Below are 25,723 nucleotides of genomic sequence, written 5' to 3'. Positions count from 1 at the left end.
GGGAAATAGGATGAGGAAGATAATCCACTCACCCTCATCTGAAGTTTCATCAGAACTTCACTGTTTGCTCCAGATGGACTCAGAGGGAACCACCCATCAAGGGTCAGAGATTCAGCAGTCAGGAGATCAGAAAGCGGAATGGCGAGAGACCCTAGAGACTTGTTAGATTCATCATGAACCTTTAGGAAAATAGGGAACAAGATATCACAGCCTGACAAGATAGAGTGTTCTGGAAGTTACAACACAGAACAGGCCTCATACTGACCTGAAGCTGCAGCGTTTCAATATTGGGGTTCTTGACGAGGAATATAAAGCTTTCATCCCACACTGGATTGCTGCTCTTTGAGGTGATCTGAAGGACACAAAGCAAAAAAATTAAAACAGAGGAAAAAGGTTGGGATGTGTGGCTGCGGTTCGAGAATTCAAACCATAACGGTGCATATAGGAAGCAAAGACAAGCAAAACTCCTATGGTATTCAATGATTTTCTCATAGAGGGTTACAGAAAAATTAAAGATATCAAAGGTCATTTACAACCCCCCACACCTCCCCCCCCACCCAAAAAAGAAGTGGTCACAGTGTGGTGATGTTATGCGCTTATTTTTGCACAAATGCGCTATTTATACAAGGACATGCACGGATTAGCTGGCCAAGATGATGTTGATTGTGGTGGTGCAAAATTCTGAAGGAGGCGGATTGGGGTGTTCTTTCTGGAACGGGAGCTGGGAGCACTTGTGCTCCTCGTATTGCACCCAAGTGATAAAACAAGATGCCAGTTTGGGTGACAAGATAATGAGATTCACATGTGGTGGCTGAGATCAGGCCTCACCATATACTTGAAATACGACTCCTTCTGCACCTTCTGGGCCCTTTATAAAGGCAAGTGATATTTTCACGATTGTCACCATGTGCACGTCGAGCTACACGTACAATTCCAGGAGCAGTACCCAGAAGCAAGATATGGGAGCACGTCTGACAAGTAGCTGCATTTGCACCCAATGAAACGCACTGTAAACTTTCTAACCATGGAATGTTTTGCACTGTATCACTTCCATGACCATCCAGACAGCAGAGCAAAGTCCGAGATCCCCCCCCCAGTAGTACCTTGGTCTTGTAGGTAGTTTTCCTCACAGTTATCTCTGCATTTGCAATTGGCAGTTTGACTCCTTTCTTCATCTAGTTCACAAAGAGAGTCAGTTAACTCACAGAACATGGAGAAAGATGGGAAGAGAGACAACAATGATAGATGATGATTTGTGATGAACGCAACGTAGAACTTGTTACAATAAAAAATAAAATAAAGGATTATAGGATTCATTTAAAAAACAAAAAAAAACAAAATTGCTGACAGACTAGTGTGACGTTAGATTTCTCACCGGCAGGTCACTGGCTCGTTCTAGATAGATGCCCAGGAGGGCAGTAGAGAAGTCCTCATTATGCGCTGGTTGAGATAGGCTGTTGACCAGCAGTACCTAAATGCCAAACAGTTCAACAACATGCAACAGATGTTATTTCACAGACATAAAAAATGCAGGACATTATCAGAATAAGTAGCAGCCAACAGGGAAGCCTGACGAGGGCATGGGACAGGGCAGGGAGAGCGAGTACTCCCAAAACAGGCAGAGGGCAGGGAGAGCGAGTGCTCCCAAAACAGGCAGAGGGCGGGGAGAGCGAGTGCTCCCAAAACAGGCAGAGGGCGGGGAGAGCGAGTGCTCCCAAAACAGGCAGAGGGCGGGGAGAGCGAGTGCTCCCAAAACAGGCAGAGGGCGGGGAGAGCGAGTGCTCCCAAAACAGGCAGAGGGCGGGGAGAGCGAGTGCTCCCAAAACAGGCAGAGGGCGGGGGGAGCGAGTGTTCCCAAAACAGGCAGAGGGCGGGGGGAGCGAGTGTTCCCAAAACAGGCAGAGGGCGGGGAGGGCGAGTGTTCCCAAAACAGGCAGAGGGCAGGGAGGGCATCAGGACAGTTTGGCCAAATCAGATAGAGGACAGAGTACTACCACAACAGGAAGGATGCATGGAGGCATTACCTGTTCTAGCTGAATGGGATCTGTAAGAAGAGACAGACACTCTACTTTGACATGCAATCTTCCGGACTTCACAGCCTCCAGAGGTAGCCACTGTCAAATAGTACAAATACAAACAAAACTGAGAAAACAAATCTAGATTTGAAAGCAGTGGGCACTTTTTTTTTTGTTTATACAGCAGATTAAAAACAATTCAGCATATAAAGTAAGAAGAGTCACTAATAGAATAACATCCAGCGTACAGATCAATAGAAGTGGTACTGTGCAGTTGTTCATCAAAACAAATAAGCATTCAGAAGAAATGCAGTGAAACCACTAAGGGGGGTTTACTGGCAATGCCACCCTCAAATACGTGTCTACGTGCACCCAATGGAAATTACAGATCACCCCAACAATCCCATGTATATGGGGGGACATGTTTTTAACTGTATCCTTCTATTGGACACTGTTTGTACAGACTATAGAGCAATAAGAGGTCTTCATGCTGTTCCAGGAGACACCTGTAAAGACTGATCACATAATTCTATGTTTCAAGTTTTTTGATGTACAAGCAACATTTTTACACTTTGGTAGAATAAAATTATATTTGTTTGGGGAGCTCACAAGTATCTGCAGCAGAGCACATTAAGTAAGCATGGAGATTCTGCTTGAGAGGAGATATGCATCTTATGATATAATTGTTGGTACGTAGGCAAATTATACATTTGTCACAGTGGATTATCACAGATTGATTTTAGAAATGTGTTGTGAAAGGAGGTTTTACAATATTAATACACGTTAGAAGGGTGGTTTGTACATGGGTGTATTTTAAACAAAAGGCAATGCTGCACTATTGCTGTCTTCTTCTCTGTTGGTTTCATGTTAACATCTTTTGGCGCAGTGGCCTAGTGGTTAGCACTTCTGCCTCCCATCACTGGGGTCATTAGTTTGATTCCCGACCATGGCCTTATCTGTGAGGAGTTTGTATGTTCTTCCTGTGTTTGCGTGGGTTTCCTCCGGGTGCTCCGGTTTCCTCTCACACTCCATAAACATACTAGTAGGTTAATTGGCTGCTATCGAAAAATTGACCCTAGTCTGTCTCTCTCTATGTCTGTCTGTGTGTGTCTATATTAGGGAATTTAGACTGTAAGCTCCAATGGGGCAGGGACGGATGTGAATGAGTTCTCTGTACGGTGCTGCGGTACGGTGCTTATATAGTGGCGCTATATAAATAAATGATGATGATGATATATGGAGCAGACAGCTTTATGAGACACAGTGAATCACCACAATATACAGATGAGTGAATTCTGATCGATCACATGGTACACAAATTTTACTGATCTGAATAAGGCTGTAAAGCGTAAGAGTTACTGCACTAGAAGGCGCATTTTCTTTTTAATGTTAAAAAAAACAACTGTTCATTTTAGCCTTATAATATCAGCTTTAGACATGTCTGACATTAGCTGTAACATATACATGGTAACTAATTTTCACCCACAACCGTACCTCTAATTAATTTCAGACCACCAGCACCTATACCCCTCCCCAGTAATTAATTCTCCCCATCAATCTCCCTCTCCCCTGTTATTAATTTCCAAGCTCCTCCCCGTGTAATTTGATTCTGCATGACCTCCATCTCTTCCCCTGTAAATCATTTCTCCCCTCAGCTCTTTCCTGTAATTCCTCCACCCTGTAATTCATTCTCCACTGGTGTGAATAGCACGATACTGATGTCACCGGAGTGTTCTGCTGACAGCCATTCACTGATGTTGAGTAGCAGCAGGATATACGATACCATGGACATTGCCTCATCTACCCACTGCTCGTATATAAGGTAAGAGGAGAGCAGGGTGACAGGCAGGGAGCAGGAGAAGGTGGGGAGGTTCTCCAATATCTTGCCTCTCTGTCTGTCTGTATTACCCAGTATTCTCTTATTAATGTTTGTTCCCAATTGTAAAGCGCTACGGAATTTGCTTGCGCTATATAAATAAATGTTGATGATGATGATTATGTATATGAGGCAGAATATACAGTAGAGTAAAGGCTGCTTGTCCACTACGTAAGTCACCATTTGTAATACTATATGGCTAGATTTGCAGGTGTATGTAGGACATGAAACACAATTCTTACCTCATCAACTGTTTTCTGTTTTAGAACATTTTTCACAGCGACTTTACAGCTGAAATAAGAATAAAGAGTGATAAAACAAGAAAATCATATAATTAATAACATTGGTAAATATGTTCCAATATCAAGAGCGTGCTAAAATAATCGTTTTGTTACTTTGAAGTTAAAGGTTATAAAATGATTTGGAAAATCTAAAACTCATAATTAAATACAACTGTAATTAGCACAAAGATGGCGACTGGAAAACAAAATGGCAGCTTTACAAGTTTTAAATGAGAGCTGACTAGTGGACCTGCCTCATTTGTGGCAGGTGCAGAGCTTTACCAGAGAGCCAAGAGGCTGGATGTTTATCTCTGATCTATAATTAAAAGATTAATACTGACAGATGACACATGAAGGCCGTATATCCCCTTAGGCAGTAATATAAACACAATTTGAGAATCAAACGAACAGGTAAATGCCCGTACTTTGGAAAATCTGCTTTAATAAAAGAAATGGGCCAGAAGAACACAAAGTGCTTAGTGGCGGCATCACTGGTAGCACATAGCTAGGGCTGCATTTTATTTTTGGTCTGTAAGAAGCTGCAATACTTCCCAGGGAGCCAACAGTGCTTTTGTGAAAGCACGTTCAATATTATACCATTAGATATGTTTTAACTATAGACGTTCAGTGTTTGACATCACTATTCAGATTGTGTGTGTATTAATAAAAACACAAAAGGAAACAAAATCAACAAAAAAGTGATAAAAACGCTGATTGAGCAGTTAATTTCAATCTACTTTCAATACATGATCAGGGTGAGATGAAAACCAAGTCTCAACCCTAGTGACAGCAGAGACAAGGCTCTCACCTCAATTCTATATGCCCAACCTGCTTCCTCCACAGTACCGATGGTCACCATGTGCTGCAATCATCACAGAAGTAGCACAGTGTGACACACCAATCACTCAGACTTACAACTATAAATGCTGTATTAGGAGTGTGGTCACTTAAAGCGTGGGTGGATGATGGACTGTTCCTCTCCTGAGCCCTCCTGATTCACTGACTGTCTTACCATTATTGCAGGAGGAAGCCCAGGTGCTAGTATGTCACACTGTGCTTCCTCCTGCAGTCAGTTATTGCAGAGCACAATGGCTGCAGGTACTGGGGCTGGTGGGAAGTTGGGGAGAGAATGTGGGCATTGGAAGGCTGATAAAATTGCAGCATAAGGAAGTGTATTCAGTAATGACAAGAGATAGATCACACTGGTTTTGATCTACAAGCGGAAGGGTTAATTCCCAGACCAGCACACATTCTCATTCATACCATGGTGCAGGTGGAAGGTAACAGAGTTGGGAATGTTCCAAGTGTGTGCTTCATAGTGAAAGGTTGAGGTCACTGAACCCCAGGTTACTGTGTGCTTTACATGCTGCAGACTTCTACTAGGTCAGTGTTGGCTAACCTGTGACACTCCAGGTGTTGTGAAACTATAAGTCCCAGCATGCCCTTCCAGCAATAAGGTACTATATATTGGCAAAGCATGCTGGGACTTGTAGTTTCACAACACCTGGAGTGTCACAGGTTAGCCAACACTGCACTAGGTTATGTGGTTCTAGTGTGAGTATATGTTAAAAAACATATAAAAAAATAAATTCTGGTTAGGAAGAGATTGCATTTAGGAAGTTTATAAAAGGGCCTCTTAAAGAGAGAGTATAGATATAAAACCTATTTTCATATTAGTCACCCTATTGCATAAATCTGTTACTGGATTAAACATGAGTTCCCCTGCTCAGTGACCAGATTATTATGTAAAGTGGTAAATCACTTGCCCACTGCTATAAAACAAAACAACTGTACAACAATATATATTGCTAAAAAAAAGTGGTTTCTAAAGAATATTGTTTTACACATAATATACACTAACTAAATTCAAAAACTACATTTGAGGGATTTTAGAGACTTTAAGGTATAGATACTGACCTTCCAAGGAAATCATCTTTATCAATATCTTTATCAAACACTTGGAACTCAATGTCCTGCCCAGGGACATCAGTAACCAATATCTGCAGGATAAACACAATGCGTTGCTTTTATGCATACACTGGCACAAACCAATAACTGATGTCACATGAATGCTTTGTATCTGGATGTACCTCAAAGACCTGGTCCCAGCGTGGGTTCAAGTTCTCTTTCACCACTCTAGTGTGTACCGACTTTCCTCCTGCTCGTACCACTACATAAGGGTCAGACTTCCCCTTAATCATACCTCCCATAAAGTTATCCTTCGCCACCAGGTTCTCTGCTTGCAGCAAGAATATACGAAGCACGTTCTGCACACAGAAAGAGTGTTACTACATATATGTGATGGAGGACTCCAGAGGCACAACCAGCAACAAGCATACTAACAACAATATTAAAGGATATTCATAAGGAAAATTCTATCCCATTATTTTGTCAAACAATAAACTACCACGCTGTGTTCTTCATATACAAAGAATCATATGTGCCAAAAATATATAGGACATACCAGAACCTTTGATTAGTCCAATAAATAGGCAAAAGAAGAATGGTGGACCTCACTATTAACCCATCAGGTGTACAATGATAGCAGCACCTGTGATTGGCTTTTTAGCCAACACCAAAAGCAGAATTTGTTGTATGTTGGTTAGAAGGGGGAGTCCTATCTCATTTTTTGTATTTGCCCTTGGTCCATGTGTGTGTTTCCTGGATGAATATTTTGGTTTGGTTTTTTTACAAATAATAATACAAAATGTTTTGTGTTTTACTGTTGCATTGTGTAGAACATCTCATTTTCTGCGTGAAGAGCATTAAAATAGTTCACGTCATTTAAGATAGCTGCAGTGTCACAGGCGGTGCTGTCTAGAAGTTCTTGGTGCACTACAAACCCATTATATGTTCCCGGAACCGTTTTTCTGTTAATAAAAATATTTCCATTTTAAAACATAATTGTCACTAAATTAAATCACATTTTCTGTGTGCTGGATCAGACATCAGAGACACACTTCCCAGCTGCCCAGAAGGGTAGGAGCCATGGGCATCAGACTTTATGAGTTTACATGTAGGTTTAAAAGACATGCTAGTAAGTTAGCTCAAACTTTGAACAGGGAGTTTCTGTTCATTTTGCTTTAAATTCATAACAATTCTGGTAAGTTATGGACTCTCAGAATTGAATATGTTCCAACAAAATCTATGGGTGGCAACAGACATCACAGACAATTGTATGGAAGCCTACTGGATCTACATTTTAAATACTGTTGTATCTAAAGGAATGAAGATCATTTTTTTCTGTTTTTTTTTTTTTAAAAAAATCTCATTATAGCTTTACTTATACTCTGTTCTATTTTGAGTATACTAGTATTATGCCGATTTCAAGACTATATTGGTATCTTGTTTTTAACCTCATTTAAAGATGGTATCAACTTGGGTATTTGCTAAGCTGCCATTGGCTTGAATGTGCCCCTTTGGGAGGCAGAATTCTTATCATATCAGGACTTGTGCTGTTCTGCAGGTTTTTTTAAGTCTTGAATAAGAAGTTCTGCGTGGCCTCAAAACATTGATGTTTCAATAGTGAAACCTATTTCTGCAACCTAAGACGACCGGTATTACAATTTCCTTTGGACTTCAGACACCCTTTGAGCCTGCAATGCTCTCATTAATCTCTGGCACCGGCACTTGGTTATGCAGAGTGTTTGCAGGATGCTAATTGGATTACAGACAGATGTAATAACACATATAGTTACCTCCATGACAAAGTTCTCAGGAGGGCTGGTTTTGCTGGGTCTTGGGGGCATATCCACACTGGAGCCATGCGTAGCCTCCTCTATAATAGGAGTATCGGATCCAGTGACCGCACATATTGAGGGGTCCAAATACAGAATCTATGCATCAGAAAAAGAAATCTTAGTCCTTCGCAGAGCTTACAATGCTATACTTATATTATCTGTGAACTGTGTGACTACTCATTATTAGAGCTATGGAGGAGAAGTGCCAATACAAAACAAACGGTTTGCATTGTACTGTATTGTTGTTTTATAGGCAGATGTTACCATTTATTATTACCAATCAGCCAATGACGGCCTTTTTTGTGATGAGCATCTGGTTGTACCACTTCCCTAAACTTCTATCCATGTGAGGTAAGATAATGGTAAGACTTCAATGGAACCAGATTACAGGAGACATTTCTGTTTCAGCTTATGCAGCTCCCGTATATACCTCGTTCAGTGCTATCTGGGCCTCTGAATATGGTGAGCTGCGCTTAGTACTGGCTGTCCTCGTATTCTCAGCAATATGGAGGCTAGATGAGAGGGGGCACAGGTGCCTTTTCAACATATCACAAAATAAAATGCAAAAAGTCTGTGCATTGGGAAACTCTGTGGAGATTGGGCCTTCACGGGTCTACAGAGCTCTGTCACATCAAAAACAGGCCGGGCTGTTGCACCTAATCTGAGGGGTGATGTAAAATTTTGAATGGGAGCTTGTGTGCGGCTTGAGGACCGCACAGGTCGTTGGCACCCAGTTGAGCACAAAGAAAAGGAGCATTTTCTAGAACTTAAAACGGACAAGTCAGGAACATGAATGATTTAAGGCACAATGTTCCCTACAATCCCAGGTTGTACAATAGGAGAGTCAAGCAGTGAAATTACAGTTTGGGAAAGTTACTTTAAAGGAAATATATGATATGGCGGCAATTTCAAAACTGCTAGTGTTGGATGATGTCCAAGTGAGCAGAGGGGTGGGAGGTAGTGGTTCACAAAGATAGAGGTAGCTGTAAGATGGAGATGGCCCATGTGTACTTAGCGACTGGGTATGTCATAAGGTAAAGCACACCAAGGAAGTGCAGTACAATATAACACAACAGAAAATACATGCACAGCACACAGCCAGACACAAGAGCACAAAGTGCACTGCACAGAGTATAAGTGATTATAGATTGTAAGTGATCTCTAGTAATACATATATAATCAATAGTAACACTCTCATCATGTGTTCTAGAAGCATTTAAGGGAAATGCATTCTATAAATAGCATTTATTTCTACTTTACATTTAGAAACAATTCAGTGGACCTATGTTCAAATGTATTTTGTGTATATTTTCATTAATTTTTATGAATGAGTGCATCCAGTTTGCGTGCGTGCGTATGTGCAATCTTTTTTATATATTTCACCAGGGTGGAGACAGTTTTTGTGGAATAGCTTTGAAGCCCTAGAAGAATCTACAGTACCGCACTTAGCTAGGAAGAGTAGTGTTAAGATAAATAAAGTTTTTTGACTAATATCAGTATTACCCTCATAATGAGTTTCATATAGATCCTGCTCCTCAGTCCAGAGTTCTCCAGCTGAAACCACTGGTCTAATGTCAAGTGATCAGCAGAAAGGATACGGCCCAGTGAAATTGACAAAGATCCCAGAGAATGCTGCCGGTCGTCATCTTTCACCTATGAAAGAACACACACGTCATTCTTAGTCCGCATCACAACTAGAGAGAACATCAGTGTCTACTAGCTCCAATCTCACCTGGATGTCCAGGTCCTGTAGGCTGGGATTACGCAGAAAGAAGCGGAAAGGCTCCTCCCATACAGGGGAGTTTGTATTGTACACTGTCTGCAAAAAAGACCAAATACCAAAAATCATTACTTCAATGTTCCCAATACCCAGTGACCCATGCTTATGTTACTTGTTAAGATCTTAGACTTCCGTATAACATTTATTAAAGGGAATCATACCCAATAACAGAGTCGGTGGATGTGTCTATAAGGAGAACAGAATAAATCAACCACCACTGTGCCACCTGGCAGACATGGACCATTATCAACACAAACTCTATATTTTAATCTTCCCTTAGCAGTACTTTAATGTAAATATTAAGGGAAGAATGTACTTTTCTTGTTTTTGTGGCTTCTACTAAAGTGTTATTACACGTTTCCCATGTATATGTTGAGGATTACGCAATTTGCCATCACTGTTAGATGCATTTAAGGCCATTAGAAAACACAGAAGGAACATATCAGCCCTGCAGGATTGCCATTAGATAGGTTCTGTTCACCATAGATGCCTTAAGTGCCAAAACACCTTGTTCCATCCCTTCTGCCATTCCAAGAGGAATCCTCGACACTGGCTATATGTCCCATCACTTACCTTGCTCTCCTGTGTCATGTCCTGTACGGACAGCTGTACCATGGGGTTTGGCTGCTTTACTGACTTTTTCAGCTGAGGGGTAAAAAAAAATAGAAATGATGGTAAGTAACGCCATGCTGTCTGAGTACCAAGCTGAACTAATAGGACATCCTTTCTGCTAAGTGCACCTGTTGTAGATATCCTTATCCCTTGTCCCTGGCTGATCAGAGAAATTGTATAGTTTGGTTTATTAGCTGGACAGTATCAGGTCGCAAAATGCCAATATTTATTAATGAATAAAGGTACAGTGGCACCAATATCAGAAAATGTATCCTATATAATGTAATTAACTTAGAGAATCAGGTTACTTTTAAGTTGTAATAAATCCTTAGATCTGTCTTTTCTATGTTTTGTGCATGAAACGTCACTATGCACCCAACATATCTGGTGTGTACTTAGGGCGTGTTCCAGTTGCTCAAAAACCTGCCCTCCACATGCACAACTTATATGATCATAGACTGATGCTCTGTATATGTCTTTGCCTTGGTTCTCATGCCTGGCTCCTTTCTGCACTTCTGTGGCTGAAGCATCAGCTGTTTGGAGGTTTAGTTTGTTGTGTCCCTGTCTAACAATGATGCAGCAGGAAGAAATGAAGGCTCTGATTGGACTAGGCTTACATGATAGTTCTACCCCTGATTGGCTCTGAAGTAGTCAGGTGACAGCTAGAGAGTCTCAGTTTGGTAGTTTCTTTGCTCCTCCACATTCTTTCCACCATCTTCCGTGGAACATTGTGGAAAGCAAAGGCATGGTGAGCAGATATGAATACCCTGCAGCTGGCACACCGGTGGGAAGACTCCAATCACAGCCCCATTACTGCCTGTACCATATACTCTGGGAATCTGTTCCTGTCTGCACTACTATTTGCAGGTATGTGTCAGTGAAATATTACAGTATAAAGTGTATCATAAATTAGTCATGTTCATTTTTTACCCTTTTTTTTTCTAAAATGTTACAATCAGTTGTCATTCTGAAAAAAATTACAGTTTTTAATTGTTGCTAACGTAAAAATCTGACGTCTACAATCATTCTCACAATGTATCTAAAAAGTGCCCATTGAAGGCTTATTGCAGCAATTTTGTTTGTATATTTGATTCAAAATCAAATGTTTGGAAATCCCCCTCTACAAATCCTGTGTTTGTCCCTCTATGTGTATCCCTAATCAAAAGGCCTAAACGCAAGTTGCCTTACATAAAAGATGTCCTAATTAAATTCACAAATGTATATGTAGGTTCCAGGATATACATTATATCTGACACACAGAGCAAACAGAAACTTTTAGGGTATGTACCACAGTCAGTGCTTTATTATATGCTGTGCCCACCATGTGGGCAGGACAGTGTACTGCAGTTTGCTATTCAATGCCCAAGAATATTAGCCTTTAAGCGCTCTTAATAAGACATTGCTAATAACCTAAGAGAATAATGCTGGCTGCAAACACTCTGATATAGTAGGCAAAGTGCCAATGATGATAGGTAATGCCCCTATTGATATTCAATGCCCATGAGAATTACTTCTATACCTGTACGTGTGGCCATATTCTAACAGCACTAGCAAGCCATGGTGAAGTGATCTGGCTGCTTGGACAAAGTGCCTAGTGGACAGATCTCGGCCAATTTGACCACCCACGAGTCCAAATTAATAATTGCAGTTTTTTCGGCCAGCTTAACTTGTGTTCATATAAAATATCAACTAGCTCATGTCCTGGCACAGTACTGAAACATTTAGTTTAGTGGACCTTTAAGTGGTGGGGAAAAAAAACATTGCTGGATAGTCTAGCAGCAATGCTGTATTAAATACAAATCCTCATACTCTATAGAACAGCTGTACTAACAGTTAAGCAGAGCACAACATATACCGATGAGCATAGAAAACATATGTAGGTATGCAGCAGACCCCACAGGCAACCGGATTGTACTCCAAGCACAAAGACAACAAGATCCTATAGGTTATCTGTACTTTCTAGCCATAGGACCAATATGTTAATCAACACTTATTAGACTTATTTGCTAAAACCCCCCAGTTATTTCTAGTTTGCAATGATTTGGGTAGTTTGACAAGTAAATCACTGGAACAGTAAAATGTATTTGACACAAACAGTTATCTGTCTTTAGAAAAGCAAAGATATAACCCATAGAAATGGAAATAAAAACAGCCACAGCAACCATAATGACAAAAACAAAAATTAAATATTTGTCCTACATTTTTAGAATGTTCATGCATCACGTAATACGCATTTTCCGTGACTCATCAAGACAAATAACTTTGAATAACTTTGAAGAAAAAATAGACACTTTATATAAATAGGATTTGTTTTATTATTCTATAATTGGTAAAACATAAAGGGGCATAAAGTATTTTGCTCAAAGAACCTTATTTTGTATATGTATAATTGAGAATTTACTAGCTGAGTGTGCAGTTTGTATGTTCTCTCCGTGTTTGTGCGGGTTTCCTCCGTGCTCCGGTTTCCTCCCACAATACAAAAACATACTAGTAGGTTAATTGGCTGCTATTAAATTGACCTTAGTCGCTCTCGGCCTGTGTGTGTGTGTGTCTGTGTGTGTCTGTGTGTGTGTGTCTGTGTGTGTGTGTGTGTGTGTCTGTGTGTCTGTGTCTGTGTGTCTGTGTCTGTGTGTGTGTGTCTGTGTGTCTGTGTCTGTGTGTCTGTGTCTGTGTGTCTGTGTCTGTGTCTGTGTGTCTGTGTCTGTGTCTGTGTGTCTGTGTCTGTGTCTGTGTCTGTGTCTGTGTCTGTGTCTGTGTCTGTGTCTGTGTCTGTGTCTGTGTCTGTGTCTGTGTCTGTGTCTGTGTCTGTGTCTGTGTCTGTGTGTGTGTGTGTGTCTGTGTCTGTGTCTGTGTCTGTGTCTGTGTCTGTGTCTGTGTCTGTGTCTGTGTCTGTGTCTGTGTCTGTGTCTGTGTGTGTGTGTGTGTGTGTCTGTGTCTGTGTCTGTGTCTGTGTCTGTGTCTGTGTCTGTGTCTGTGTCTGTGTCTGTGTCTGTGTCTGTGTCTGTGTCTGTGTCTGTGTCTGTGTCTGTGTCTGTGTGTGTGTGTCTGTGTGTGTGTGTGTGTCTGTGTGTGTGTGTCTGTGTGTGTGTGTGTGTGTGTGTGTGTGTGTGTGTGTCTGTGTGTCTGTGTGTCTGTGTGTCTGTGTGTCTGTGTGTCTGTGTGTCTGTGTGTCTGTGTGTGTGTGTCTGTGTGTGTGTGTGTGTGTGTCTGTGTGTGTGTGTCTGTGTGTGTGTGTCTGTGTGTCTGTGTGTGTGTGTCTGTGTGTGTGTGTCTGTGTGTGTGTGTCTGTGTGTGTGTGTCTGTGTGTGTGTGTCTGTGTGTGTGTGTCTGTGTGTGTGTGTCTGTGTGTGTGTGTCTGTGTGTGTGTGTCTGTGTGTGTGTGTGTGTCTGTGTGTCTGTGTCTGTGTGTCTGTGTCTGTGTGTCTGTGTGTGTGTCTGTGTGTATATGTTAGGGAATTTAGACTGTAAGCTCCAATGGAGCAAGGACAGATGTGCGCAAGTTCTCTGTACAGCGCTGCGGAATTAGTGGAGCTATATAAATAGCTGCTGATGAAGATGATTATGATGGTGATAAGTGGAATCTGTTATAATGCTTGCTTCATCACAAGTTCCAATGGGACAGGGACTGATGTGAGCGAGTTCTCTGTACAGCGCTGCGGAATTCGTGGCGCTATATAAAATGATGATGATGATTTGAATCTATTACAATGCTTGCTTATGATATGTAAGCTATAGCATACAGCAGTGGTGCCACGTACAACTACTACTTGGTAATTATTTTGGTTTAGGGGTGCCTTGAAAAAAAAAAAAATAAAAAAAAATGGAGACCATAAGGGTCTCTCGAACCGAGAAAGTTTGGGATCCACTGGCATAGAGTGAAAGAGCACCCCTAGTGGTTAAAATTATAATGAAAGTGATAGAATATTTGCTTCACTGAGGTCTACACTCATTATATAAAACTTTTTCTATTCATGTCCATTTGCCATATACATGTGTCAGATTTTTCAAAGATGAACACTATGGCATGCTGGGATATATTCTTCACTCCGAGTCATGCATGGTCTCTTATACGTAAAATTCACAGTTAGATGAGCTGTACATTCCAGGGCACGCATGTAGCTTTTAGATGCAACAATATTAGTGCCTAGCACTAGAATATACTATATTGCTATACGTTTAAGCTTGAATAACATATCAATGAGCAGTTACCATATCAGTAATAATTAACCTAAAAATCTAGTTAAATATTCTGTGAAAAAACAAACAAACAATATTATATCTCTCTCTACTTTACCATTATAAACTGACCAGTACAAACCAATAAACTAAAGAAAATATGGTGTCTGTCTGCATGTGAACTTACAGGGAGGTCATCTGCACGGTCCAAGTAGATGATGAGAATAGCAGCTGAAGGTTCCTCATTTTTTGTTTTTGCAGTAATCTCTCTGTTAATATTCATTACCTGGAGAGGTGAAGGAGCATAGATGTAAAGAACAACGACAGAACTGTGCACTATGAGCACTTGGGGTGTGTAACAATCTTCTCCAGATCGAAGGGTCTGGTAGAAAATGCAGTCAGAAGATGATTGCCCCATAGGTCTGTGTGCGCCTCCACCCTCTGCCCACACTAACAAGCTGCAACGTGGCAGAAGTGATCAAGCTGCTCGGCCAGAGGGGCCAAGCAGGTGAGTCTGCTCCAATTTGACTACCGACATGAGTGGCCATCTTGAATGGTAAACCGGTCATCCCACACTAGCATCAGCTTAACAACAAACACAAGCTTGCTTTAATACAATGAGACTTTTTCAAATACCCAGAACACAGCCATATGACAGTATACAAAGATAACTGATCCATGCCACAATGACTGTAGCATAATGGCAGGTCAGCAGGGTCAGCCAGCCACAAGAAAACTGGGGAGGAGGAGGTGCAAATGTTGTGTGCTGCTGCCCATTCAGCTTCTATGTCTTGGGGGGGGGGGGGCTGAAACTGGGACTCGCACCGGGGTAACCGGTACATCTCTCAGTAAGAGAAGTCATCACTCAAAAAAAAACGCTCTGAAAATACTGAAGGCATCAAAGCTTTGACAAACAACAATGTGATAATACACAGATATTAGATTCAGTGTCCTTAACTGCAGAGCTATTACTTCTCCATGACATAAGAATATACTTTTTTACCTGCTCAAGTTGGGAAGCATTGGACAGAAGAGAGAGCCATTCCAGTCTCAGATGTATTTGACCACTTTTTGTATCCTTTAATGTATACCACTGAGAAAAGAGAAACCAGTGAGAAACAACAGACACACAGGGAAACTTCCCTCATCTCAAGATTCACAGGTTCTAACCTTGTCCAGGACCTGTGCTTTCTTCACTTCACCGAGATCTAACTTCATTCTAAGGCAGGGGAAAAGACATGGTTAATGGGAGACCATACTACATTGAACATACAGCAGCAGGGTCTTCCAAAACTTCTCAGTAAGAGTGGATCTCTTGGCACTTAAGCAGAAAAACAAATTAACCAACACATCATGAGCTTAAGTGAACAATGATACAAACTTGACATTGAGAAGACTTCTTGTTTTAGAATAGGGCTACGTGGGAGATTTCAAATTGTCATAGTTCTCATGCAACCGTAGGACAAAATCACACGCGCCTTGCTGGAGAATCAGCAAATGCTTGCTCCCATGGGACCGACAGTCAGGGAAATCAGTAAGATTAGGGAGATCTGTCGCAGATCTCACCTGCATGTCAGTACTGATAGATCAGGGTATGCTGGATCTAGCAGTGGCCGATAGGTCAGCTGCGATAAGAGTTTAAAGTCAATTTATCCAGACAGGCAATAGTAAGTAAATAAATCAAAACAAAATCTGAAAAAATAAAACTTGAACTTTACTTTGAGGCACTAAGAGAATGAATTACAGTTCAATGCAAATTTTGCATTGATGTAGAATTTACAGCCAAGCAAACCATGTTGGACCATTACATATATGCTTCCCTTGTAGCATTACATTTGTTGAGGTTGAAGTGCCACTGAAGTAACTGACAATTAACCGTGCAGACAGAATCGTAAATGTTAGCGCAGGGGTGGAAACTAAGTGCTACCAGCCTGTTCTATGATTAGCTGATTGAGCTTTTTTCCTATCATCCAATGAATTCCATTTGGTAGCCAGGTTCGTAGAGGAGAGAGTCTATCAACGCATAGGCTGGAAGCAGTTCTGTGGCCGGACAAGAGCGCAGGATCAAAGGTAAGTAGTCACTAGCCACAAAGGAATGGGCTGTGCACACAACACCGGCTCCAACAAATATATAATTTGTGTTTATAAAATGATCCGGTCACCAAATAAACCCATTGTATCCCTATTAGGTAGAATTTAGGTATTTTTGATAGGTCCATGAATAATGTTTTATCCTATGTCTACATCAAACTTTGCTAAAAGTATATATATATCTGCTATTGCCATACTTGGGAGAGCCGGTGGATAACATTGTGGGGTAATTTTATTGTCCTGCACTAACTGTGTAAACATATCTATGTAAAGAATTTAGGAAAAGTGTTTTTTTGCGATTATATCAATATTTACCTATGACCATAAAACAACAAGATACTTAATCTAATATGCTATCACATAAAGCACCATCTCTTCTGGGAAACAGAAACAATAAAAAAATCTGCATAGTTAGACTTACAAATGAAGTTATTCCAGGCAAAGACAATGCAGAATGAAGGTCCAAAATACAGAAGTTATAAAATAAAGTAAACATGCCTAAAATGGTATGAAACCAAATTGAGGCCACGAACATGAAGTATTATTTAACATAAGAGAACAAAAACGATTTAGAAAGTCAATAACCACAGGACCTTGCAGAGACACAGTACACAATGTCTTTTGTAACACATATGTATACATCAACACCCCATTTCACACTTACAGGTCTAAGATAGCACGCTGATATTACACAGCCTACAATATGACTATCTCTGATAAAAATTAAATAAAAAGCTAGATGACATAAAATGAAGGTTTATTCAATATGAAAAGGTATTGAGGGTTATTTAATAGCACTGCATTTAGGCAGGGTCGGTAGACAATACTAGGCGCTCCTCCCCCTCATTCTTCCTCTGGGCAGAGGGCATTTCAGTCTTAGTGCTGTCTGTGGTGCTCCCGTGTCAGTAATAGGCGTTGGAGTATAGCACAGCGCCGCTACACTCCCCCTTATCACTGCCAAAGCAGCGGCTGGCAGCGTCACAGCGCAAGGTAGGGAAGCGCACACTCTCAAATTAATCTAAATAATTAAACACAAAAACTCTTCCCCACTGTCAGCTAATGAGGGGGATGGGTTTAGTTTAAATTCCCATGGCGGCTGTCAGGAAAGAAATAATAAAATGACCAACATGATGTCACTCAGCCAGTGTTTCAAGCGGCCCCAATATGTTGGTGCTCTAGGTGACCGCATTAGTTTGCCTAATGGTAGCGCCGTCCCTGCATTTAGGAGCATATTTTTACTAGACAACAGCAACCAATCACAAATTTGATTTACTTATATAGCTTGCACTAGACAGATAAAAGCTAAATGCTGATTGGTTGCTATGGTTTAGTGAAAAACTGTAACTGAATGCAATATTACTAGATAACCCTCACTGTGTAACATTAACAACTGTAAATGAAAAGCTCACATACCTTAGCAAATCTTTACATATCTGACATTGTCTGTACCCTTATTATACAGCCAAGTGGAAGCTATTGTAATACTACTGTAAATGTTGCATACTTGTGGTGATAATAAAAATGCAGAGGTGCATCAATCTAATTTTAGCATTGCCGACCTGACCTAAGAACACCACAACGATGCGTTACAGAAGAGAGGGCACAGTGCCCGGCCTGTCTACCGGCACAGTAGGGTAGGGAGAGAGAACTGTACGTGAAAAATATTTCATACATGACATGTGTCTTGTGCCTCTTATTCCGTTTACAAGGGTTTAACTGTAATTTTTTATACTGTCTTGGTACGTTATGTTTAGCCTTATGACTATGTCATATAATGGTTTAGAAAACAGAAGTATATTTATGTGGGATGATGTGACAAACATTATAATCTGTAATCAATAAAACATGGCTATAAAGACAGTGACAAAACTAATAAGCCCAGCACCACAGCAACAACAAACAAGTCTCACTTGTATAGGACAGTACCTAAAACAGGCATCTATTGATCGCTGGCCCTCGCTGCATCTACTAACATTACTGACTTTTAAATGTCAGATGGACCCTGGACACAGCTCAAATGAATAGAGGTTCTTAGTGCTAGTCTGACTAGGTAGAATACCTCCCCACCAGCGACTAGGTGATCCAACTTTAATTTGAGTTGTAGTACACAGGTAAGTTAAATGTGCAAGACGTAGAATATGTATCCCAAATAGTCTTATTTTATTCCCGCTGTACACAACCTCCTTTCTTTCTATTTCACACTGGTTTCTGAATTCTTTATAACCACCACACTGTTTTTGTGTCTTAGGTACGACTATTTGAATGGGTATTATTTATTGTTATTAGACCATGACGCCCCAGGACGTTCTACGGGTGTGTCTATATACAATTAGTCTCATACTGTTTTGCAGAACACAAAGGCCTTGGGAGTAAGGGGAGGGGGGGTATGTTAACCATTTTTACATTTATTCCAACATTAACACAATAATAGTGTAGGATCATATGTAAATATGTACAAATAAAAACATTTTGAAAGGTGGTAACCTTATTTTACTTGTACAAGACTGATATGATTTTCAAAATCTAATTGTTTCCATTGATGTAAGTTCAGGGCTCATTCATATCTGTGCTCTTTTTATCCAGCTTTTATGTATACTAGATGCGTGAAGATTGAAAGAGAGCTGCATGAAGAAACATTACATTGATTCTATGGCCCCATGTAAATATTTGCAGTCATAAATATTTTACAGTATAGTGCATTATGGTGATGTTTTTCAATAGAGCACGTGGCATCCGTCAATGCGTGCGAGAGGATACTAGTCTGGGTTTTCACATCTTATTGCCTTCCCTATTCATTACAATATAATTTAGCAGGGAGCCATCACTGTTGACACAAGCAGATCTTGATGCCAGAGCACACAATCTGGGGCTGAGGCAGAGACATATGCCAGTTTGCTTAGAGTAACGTTTGTGAAACCGTTCTGTACATGCCTGTAAAGTGAGCACATGCCTATGTGCCTATGCAGACTTGCATGCAGAGGAAAGGGGCGTTCTAACAGTGGACTAGTATATGTCTATGCTATAGGGCAGAAAAATACCCCCTGATTATGGTCACTTGTCGCAAACCACGTGCGTATGCTGCTGATCTGGAGTCGGGAGCACCTCAAGATGTGTATGGCTCTGTATATAGGTGGAAATGCGCCATTTTTCCAGGCTTTTTTCTTTTTAAAGAGTAAGTTACTCTCATTTTGTGCAAGTCACAATCCACCTCCCTGGAAACGCTGCATGCAGCATTGCCAGATTGGCGGACATTTACTAGCATGCAGGATGAAGTGCCGTTACACTTAACGTTCTGCACATACTTCTAAAAGAACACGGTAGCGCTGCACTTCACAGAGCTGGGGTCATGACCAGGGCCCCATGAAGTTTGTATGTTCTCCACATGTTTGTGTGGGTTTCCTCCTGGTGTTCTGGTTTGCTCTCCCACTCCAAATACATACAGGTAGGCTAATTGGCTGCAGACATTGAGAAATGGACCTTCGGGTTTGTGTGTGTGCTTCTGGGTAGAGAATTTAGACTAAGTTCCAGAGGAGCGATATGGGTGATATAATCTTTGTACATCACTGCATAATATGACAGTGCTATATCAATAAACGATAAGATAATGAGACAGAAACATTAATTTTAAAATCATATGAGCAGTTGGAGGACTATCACCCGCCTTTTAATCTGAATGTGTAGCTCTAATTTGTGTTCCAGTTCACAAACCACATTTCTTTGAATTTGGAGGCTTCTCTCACCTTCCTAAGAAGTCATCTTTATCAGGGTCCTTATCAAACAGTTCCACTTCCAGCTCCTGGCCAGGCACCTCATGTACTATAACCTGCACAGGACATAAACAGCTGATGATAAGTGTTGTGCTCCACAATGAAAATAGGAATATACATAGATACAAATTAACATTAACAGAGATAGATAGATATCTATCTATCTATATGCATCATGACTGCTGTTTTTAAATTCTGTTGTTCAGATGTGAGAAATCAACCTCGGATATTGCATAGTCACATATTGTTCGTAATCACTTCATCATACAAGGGAACCGCATTACACATACAACATATGCCTAGTAGAACTTGTCTTCATCTTCATATAAAATCAAAAACACTAGGCAGTAAATTTATCAAGCTACGGGTTTGATAAAGTGAAGATGTTGTCTATAGCAACCAATCAGATTCTAGCTGTCATTTTGTAGAATGTACTAAATAAATGATAACTAGAATGTGATTGGCTGCTATAGAAAACATATTCACTTTTTCTTATCCGCAGTTTCATAAATTTACCCCTAGGAGTCCAATAGACAATGAGAAGAACATTTCTTCCAAACTCCATTCTATACAGAAACGCTTTCATGGAAGGACATTTGTACGACTTATATTGGTTATCTGTCACCATAAGAGTGCTAGTTCCAGACAATGACCTAACTATGGAACGTGAAAGGGAATGAGCTCCAGAAGATGTTCATACCTCATACATCTCATTCCATACAGGGTTTAGATTTTCATTAATGATGCGGCTGGTGAAGACCTGTGTCCCCACACGCAAGATGGCGTAAGGATCCGACTTTCCTGACAGAATTCCTCCCATTTGAAAATCTTTGGAAGGCAGTTTCTGGGCTTCCACCAAATGAATGCGCACAATGCCCTGAAAGGAAGTAGAACGTAATCTGCAACTTCATAACAGAATGATACAGAGGACACGGAAGCAAAGTCTGGGTGATGCGCGCTCCAGTCAAAGGCATCACTAGGCAAGGACGTACTTTGTGAGGGGCATGAGGCTATAAAAGATAAGCACCTTTGTGGCATATGTAAAATGATGTATTTGGGAGCCTTTAATGATGTATTTGGGAGCTGAGGCTTAAGGTAATGTATAGGTATAAAGAACAGTTGTGTTAGAACTGAATACAAAAAAAATTAATCGAAAATTGAAATACGGGAAATTTGAGGACTTTGGAAAGGGTGTAATGACCCTAATGCATTTAACATGAACAGACACCTTACCCTAGGCAGTGGGGAGCGCAGCTCTGCCATGTGAAGATCCTTTGCAAGGGGGATACTGAGGCGATTTGGTAGAACAAGAAACCCAGAAATCATGTCCATAACCATTGTATCCGACATAGCACTGAGGAAATGACGATATGAAAAAGTTACAAATAGAAGAGAGACAGAAAAAAAAATATGTCCACAATGTGAATATTATTATTATTAATTTTTATTTATAGGGCGCCACTAAGTGTCCGTAGCGCCGTAAAGGGACAAACTAAATTACAATACGAGATGAGACAGCACAGTACAGTAAATAATAAGCGCAGTAACTCAGTGAGCTCAAAGCACAGCTAGAGAGGGCGGGGGAGGGGAGAGGGGAAGGTCTGCATACAACGGAGCCAAAGAGGGAGGGCAAGGATGACAGGGAGAACCGAGGGGAGAGGAGGGAGCGAGATGGGACGGGGGGGGGGGGGGGGGGGGAGAGGGTCCTCGAGGAGGAGGGCTAGGTAGCTGGAGAGCAGAGTTAAAACTGGTGAAGACAGGAGGAGAGATGACCCTATGACCCTGCTCAAAGGAGCGTACAATCTAAGGGGACAAGAGAACAACTTATATAATAAGAAACTAAAGCAGTTTTGTGCACAACAATAAGTTTCTATGGCAAAACAGATTATACTTGGGAATGGAAGCACATTACATTTCAGGGAAGCAGTAAATTGCAAGGTCCCACTGAAAATATGTACAACTGACCCCCCCCACATTGTACGCAAAAGCCTGAGCCGGTAACATTATGGGGGCAATGCAGCCTAGGAACTAGTGGCATCATGGAGACATCGAGTCTGGGCGCTTTAAAGTATTGGACCTCAGGGACGTCACACGTTCACACAAATATTGGTTCAGCCTACAAAGTATATGCCTCCATAGTGGGTATGTGCCCAGTATGATGCCCGGTCATGCTAGTATTTCTCAATTACCTATCTGCCCAGACTGTGTGAGCAGACCCCGTTGGCACTAGAAGGTTTGCCTAAACAGAGAAATGACTGGTTAGGAGGCCACTGTCATACCTAGCAAGGGCATTTCTGTTGTACCAGAGGATGAGAGTTGGTATTAAGCAATAAAAGTGAAGGTCACTTACTCCAGTCCAGGAATGTCCAGTAAGTTTGTGAGCCCGGTCCAATTCAAGTCCAACATCTACCAAGACAGGACAACAGTGAGAGGATTTATCAAGAGATATAAAAACAGGAAATGTATATCTGCAGTATCCATATGGGTTCTCTCATGCTGCCATTATAGTAAATATTAATGCAGTAAAACAACCTCAGGTAAATAAACACTACATGAATAGCCACAATGTTATATATGTAAATATCTAAATAAGGGAAGGTGTTAATAAACTACTTTGCAGCTAACATGTGGAATTGTGTAATAAGATCTTTCGTCAGTTAAGAGCTTAGGGAACAAAACTAATCCTTTTCCACTCTTAAATCTTGATGATAATTTAATCTATAGCTTTTGATATTTACAACCCACAATGTGAACATTTCTGTGTAATAATTACATGGTTTTCAATTGAAGAAAATTAGAAAATGACACAGTTGTAAATACAATGGGCCCGATTCATTAAGGACAGAAAAGCAGAAAAAAGAAGTAAATTTGCTCCTGGACAAACCATGTTACAATGCAAGGGGTGCTAGTTAGTTTATTATTTTGCATGTAAAGAACATACTGGCTATTTTTTCATGTAGCACACAAATACTTGATAACTTTATTTTACACTGAAATTTAAAGTTGATCTATGATATATGCCTTATCCCAACTATAAATCTGCCATCACATTTTAAATTGCCCCCCCCCAATGCAACATGGCTTTGCCAAGGTGCAAATTTACACCTCTTTTTTTCCCTGTTACTTTCCTTAATGATACTGGCCCTGTGTGTTATCTTTGATTTCTGTCTCCATGGGACCTATCAGTTAAAATGCAAAACAACTACTCCCAGAAATAAATGTATGTACACACATCTCTAACAGACATACACAGCTTATTTGTTGACCTACCGGCCGCCGTATGAAGAACAGTGTTATGGCGCCCACGATAGGGATGTCGCCAATCAGTGGCTCCAAGATGACACGTAACATTCCATGCAGCTGCCGAAAGAAACCAGAATGGTGTCATACAGTAGTGGAGAAGATACAGAATGCTATAAATCTCACCTTGCAATTTATCAAATTTTGTGCCAAAATTTCCTTTTTGTGCTTCACTCACCTGCACACCCTTAACGCCAGCTTTACAGAAATATCGTTTCACCTCCACATCTATTTCAACGTCACCAACATAGCTGTAGAGAGAAACGGGCAGGTCAATAAGGCACAGTCATACAACTGTACAGACAGCAATAGTGACCACAGTATGGAATTGGGGACAGGCCCAACAAGCCTTGTCCTAGGGCAGCTAAATCTAAAGGGTGGCAACAACAAACATATATCCGCATGCAGCATCTCATCATCAACATTTATTTATATAGCGCCACTGATTCCGCAGCGCTGTACAGAGAACTCATTCACATCAGTCCCTGCCCCATTGGAGCTTACAGTCTATATTCCCTAACACACACACACTCACAGACAGACAGACACTAGGGTCAATTTGTTAGCAGCCAATTAACCTACTAGTATGTTTTTGGAGTGTGGGAGGAAACCGGAGCACCCAGGGGAAACCCACACAAACACGGGGAGAACATACAAACTCCACACAGATAAGGCCATGGTTAGGAATTGAACTCATGACCCCAGTGCTGTAAGGCAGAAGTGCTAACCACTAAGCCACCGTGCTGCCCACTCATGAATTATAGCTGGTACCTGAGCAGCAAGAGTTAAATATTTAACTGTAGCTTAATAGCCATCCAACCAGAAAAACATAATAGGCATATATTATGTAGAAATTCTGCACAAACTAAATTTGACTAATGTAAGAATTGATCAGATCATGATTAATTAATGCTAAGTACAATGTCTAGTACTGCTCCTCTTTATTTTATATGCTGGATAGTTCTAGAGTAGGAGAAGGACTTCTATGGACAGAACTTAACAGGTCTTTAGCGAAAACATATGTGGTTACTTTCTCATGTTCTATTGTTTGGCTAAACTGTAAAATGTCTGTTATACGAGTAGGACGAGTTTTACAAGTATTTTAAAGGCACTTACCTAATATTCAGGTCCAGTATAATTTGCTTTTTGTCCATCTCCGTATGAGCTTTAACACCAATCACCTTCGGTGCCTGAACAGCAGAAAAGAAATTACAGACCACTTAGGGGTATATTTACTAAACTGCGTGTTTGGAAAAGTGGAGATGTTGCCCATAGCAACCAATCAAATTCTAGCTTTCATTTATTCAGTGCATTCTACAAAATGACAGCTATAATCTGATTGGTTGCTATAGGCAACATCTCCACTTTTTCAAACCCGCAGTTTAGTAAATATACCCCTCAGTCAGAAATTCATGGGTGGGTTTATTGTAGATGGGGAATATGATATATGATTCATTATTTTGATGATATTTTATCCACATTAATCATTATTTATCAACTGTATTAGTACAGCAGCAGAGAATAAAAGTACTTTTAGGATAAATAAATTAATATGTTTTTACTTAATTAGTCTGTTCAGGGTGGAGCCCATTCTTTAAAGCAGATTTAAAAAAAAAAATGCTTAGGAGGGTGGTACATCTCTATCTTGCATTACTCCAGGACAGAGGAAAGCCACAGTGTGCACACACTGACTATAGGTAAAGGAATTACTCTGTACAGACTGCAGATTCCCAGTGATCGCAGGAAGCATAACTGACATGCTATGCTTTATCATTTGTACTATTTGTTCTATGCCCTATGTCTTTTGTTCAATGTAAGAGTTCTGGTGGAGATGGTAGAGGTTTGCGATAAAATATATATTTAAACTTTAATGCTTAACAAATCTGCCCTTGAAAGCCAGTGTAAAACGGAGTAATGTATTTACCTGTATGTTTCATATATTAAATAGGTTTGGGATTTTTCACCAAAATATTACCAATAATAAAGACAGACCTACCGATGATTGCTAAAGTCAAGCATTTTGTCCATCATGAGCAGGGTACAGCTGCGGTACATCACTAATCACAGTTCACATATCTTAAAATA

General features: G+C 40.6%; 1 protein-coding gene across 2 annotated transcripts in view; it reads right to left on the bottom strand.

The window, feature by feature from the left end:
* ESYT1 (extended synaptotagmin 1) overlaps window positions 1-25,723 on the bottom strand; it is a 79,122-nt gene that overhangs the window by 9,854 nt on the left and 43,545 nt on the right. For both annotated transcript variants that reach the window (XM_075199570.1, XM_075199571.1), the window contains exons 5-26: window positions 24,755-24,828; window positions 23,817-23,889; window positions 23,609-23,698; window positions 22,689-22,744; window positions 21,572-21,692; window positions 21,039-21,215; window positions 20,312-20,394; window positions 15,651-15,699; window positions 15,484-15,573; window positions 14,668-14,766; window positions 10,266-10,337; window positions 9,645-9,731; window positions 9,416-9,565; window positions 7,871-8,008; window positions 6,263-6,439; window positions 6,090-6,172; window positions 4,134-4,182; window positions 2,025-2,114; window positions 1,376-1,471; window positions 1,104-1,175; window positions 266-352; window positions 33-179 (exon numbers count right to left, since the gene is read on the bottom strand). In XM_075199570.1, the coding sequence (XP_075055671.1) occupies window positions 33-179; window positions 266-352; window positions 1,104-1,175; window positions 1,376-1,471; window positions 2,025-2,114; window positions 4,134-4,182; window positions 6,090-6,172; window positions 6,263-6,439; window positions 7,871-8,008; window positions 9,416-9,565; window positions 9,645-9,731; window positions 10,266-10,337; window positions 14,668-14,766; window positions 15,484-15,573; window positions 15,651-15,699; window positions 20,312-20,394; window positions 21,039-21,215; window positions 21,572-21,692; window positions 22,689-22,744; window positions 23,609-23,698; window positions 23,817-23,889; window positions 24,755-24,828 (2,160 nt within the window). The remainder of the gene's footprint in view (window positions 1-32; window positions 180-265; window positions 353-1,103; window positions 1,176-1,375; window positions 1,472-2,024; window positions 2,115-4,133; window positions 4,183-6,089; window positions 6,173-6,262; window positions 6,440-7,870; window positions 8,009-9,415; window positions 9,566-9,644; window positions 9,732-10,265; window positions 10,338-14,667; window positions 14,767-15,483; window positions 15,574-15,650; window positions 15,700-20,311; window positions 20,395-21,038; window positions 21,216-21,571; window positions 21,693-22,688; window positions 22,745-23,608; window positions 23,699-23,816; window positions 23,890-24,754; window positions 24,829-25,723) is intronic.

Source organism: Mixophyes fleayi, chromosome 2 (genome assembly GCF_038048845.1).
Source record: "Mixophyes fleayi isolate aMixFle1 chromosome 2, aMixFle1.hap1, whole genome shotgun sequence".
Taxonomy (NCBI): Eukaryota; Metazoa; Chordata; class Amphibia; order Anura; family Limnodynastidae; genus Mixophyes; species Mixophyes fleayi.
This window is presented reverse-complemented; position numbering and strand designations above follow the sequence as displayed.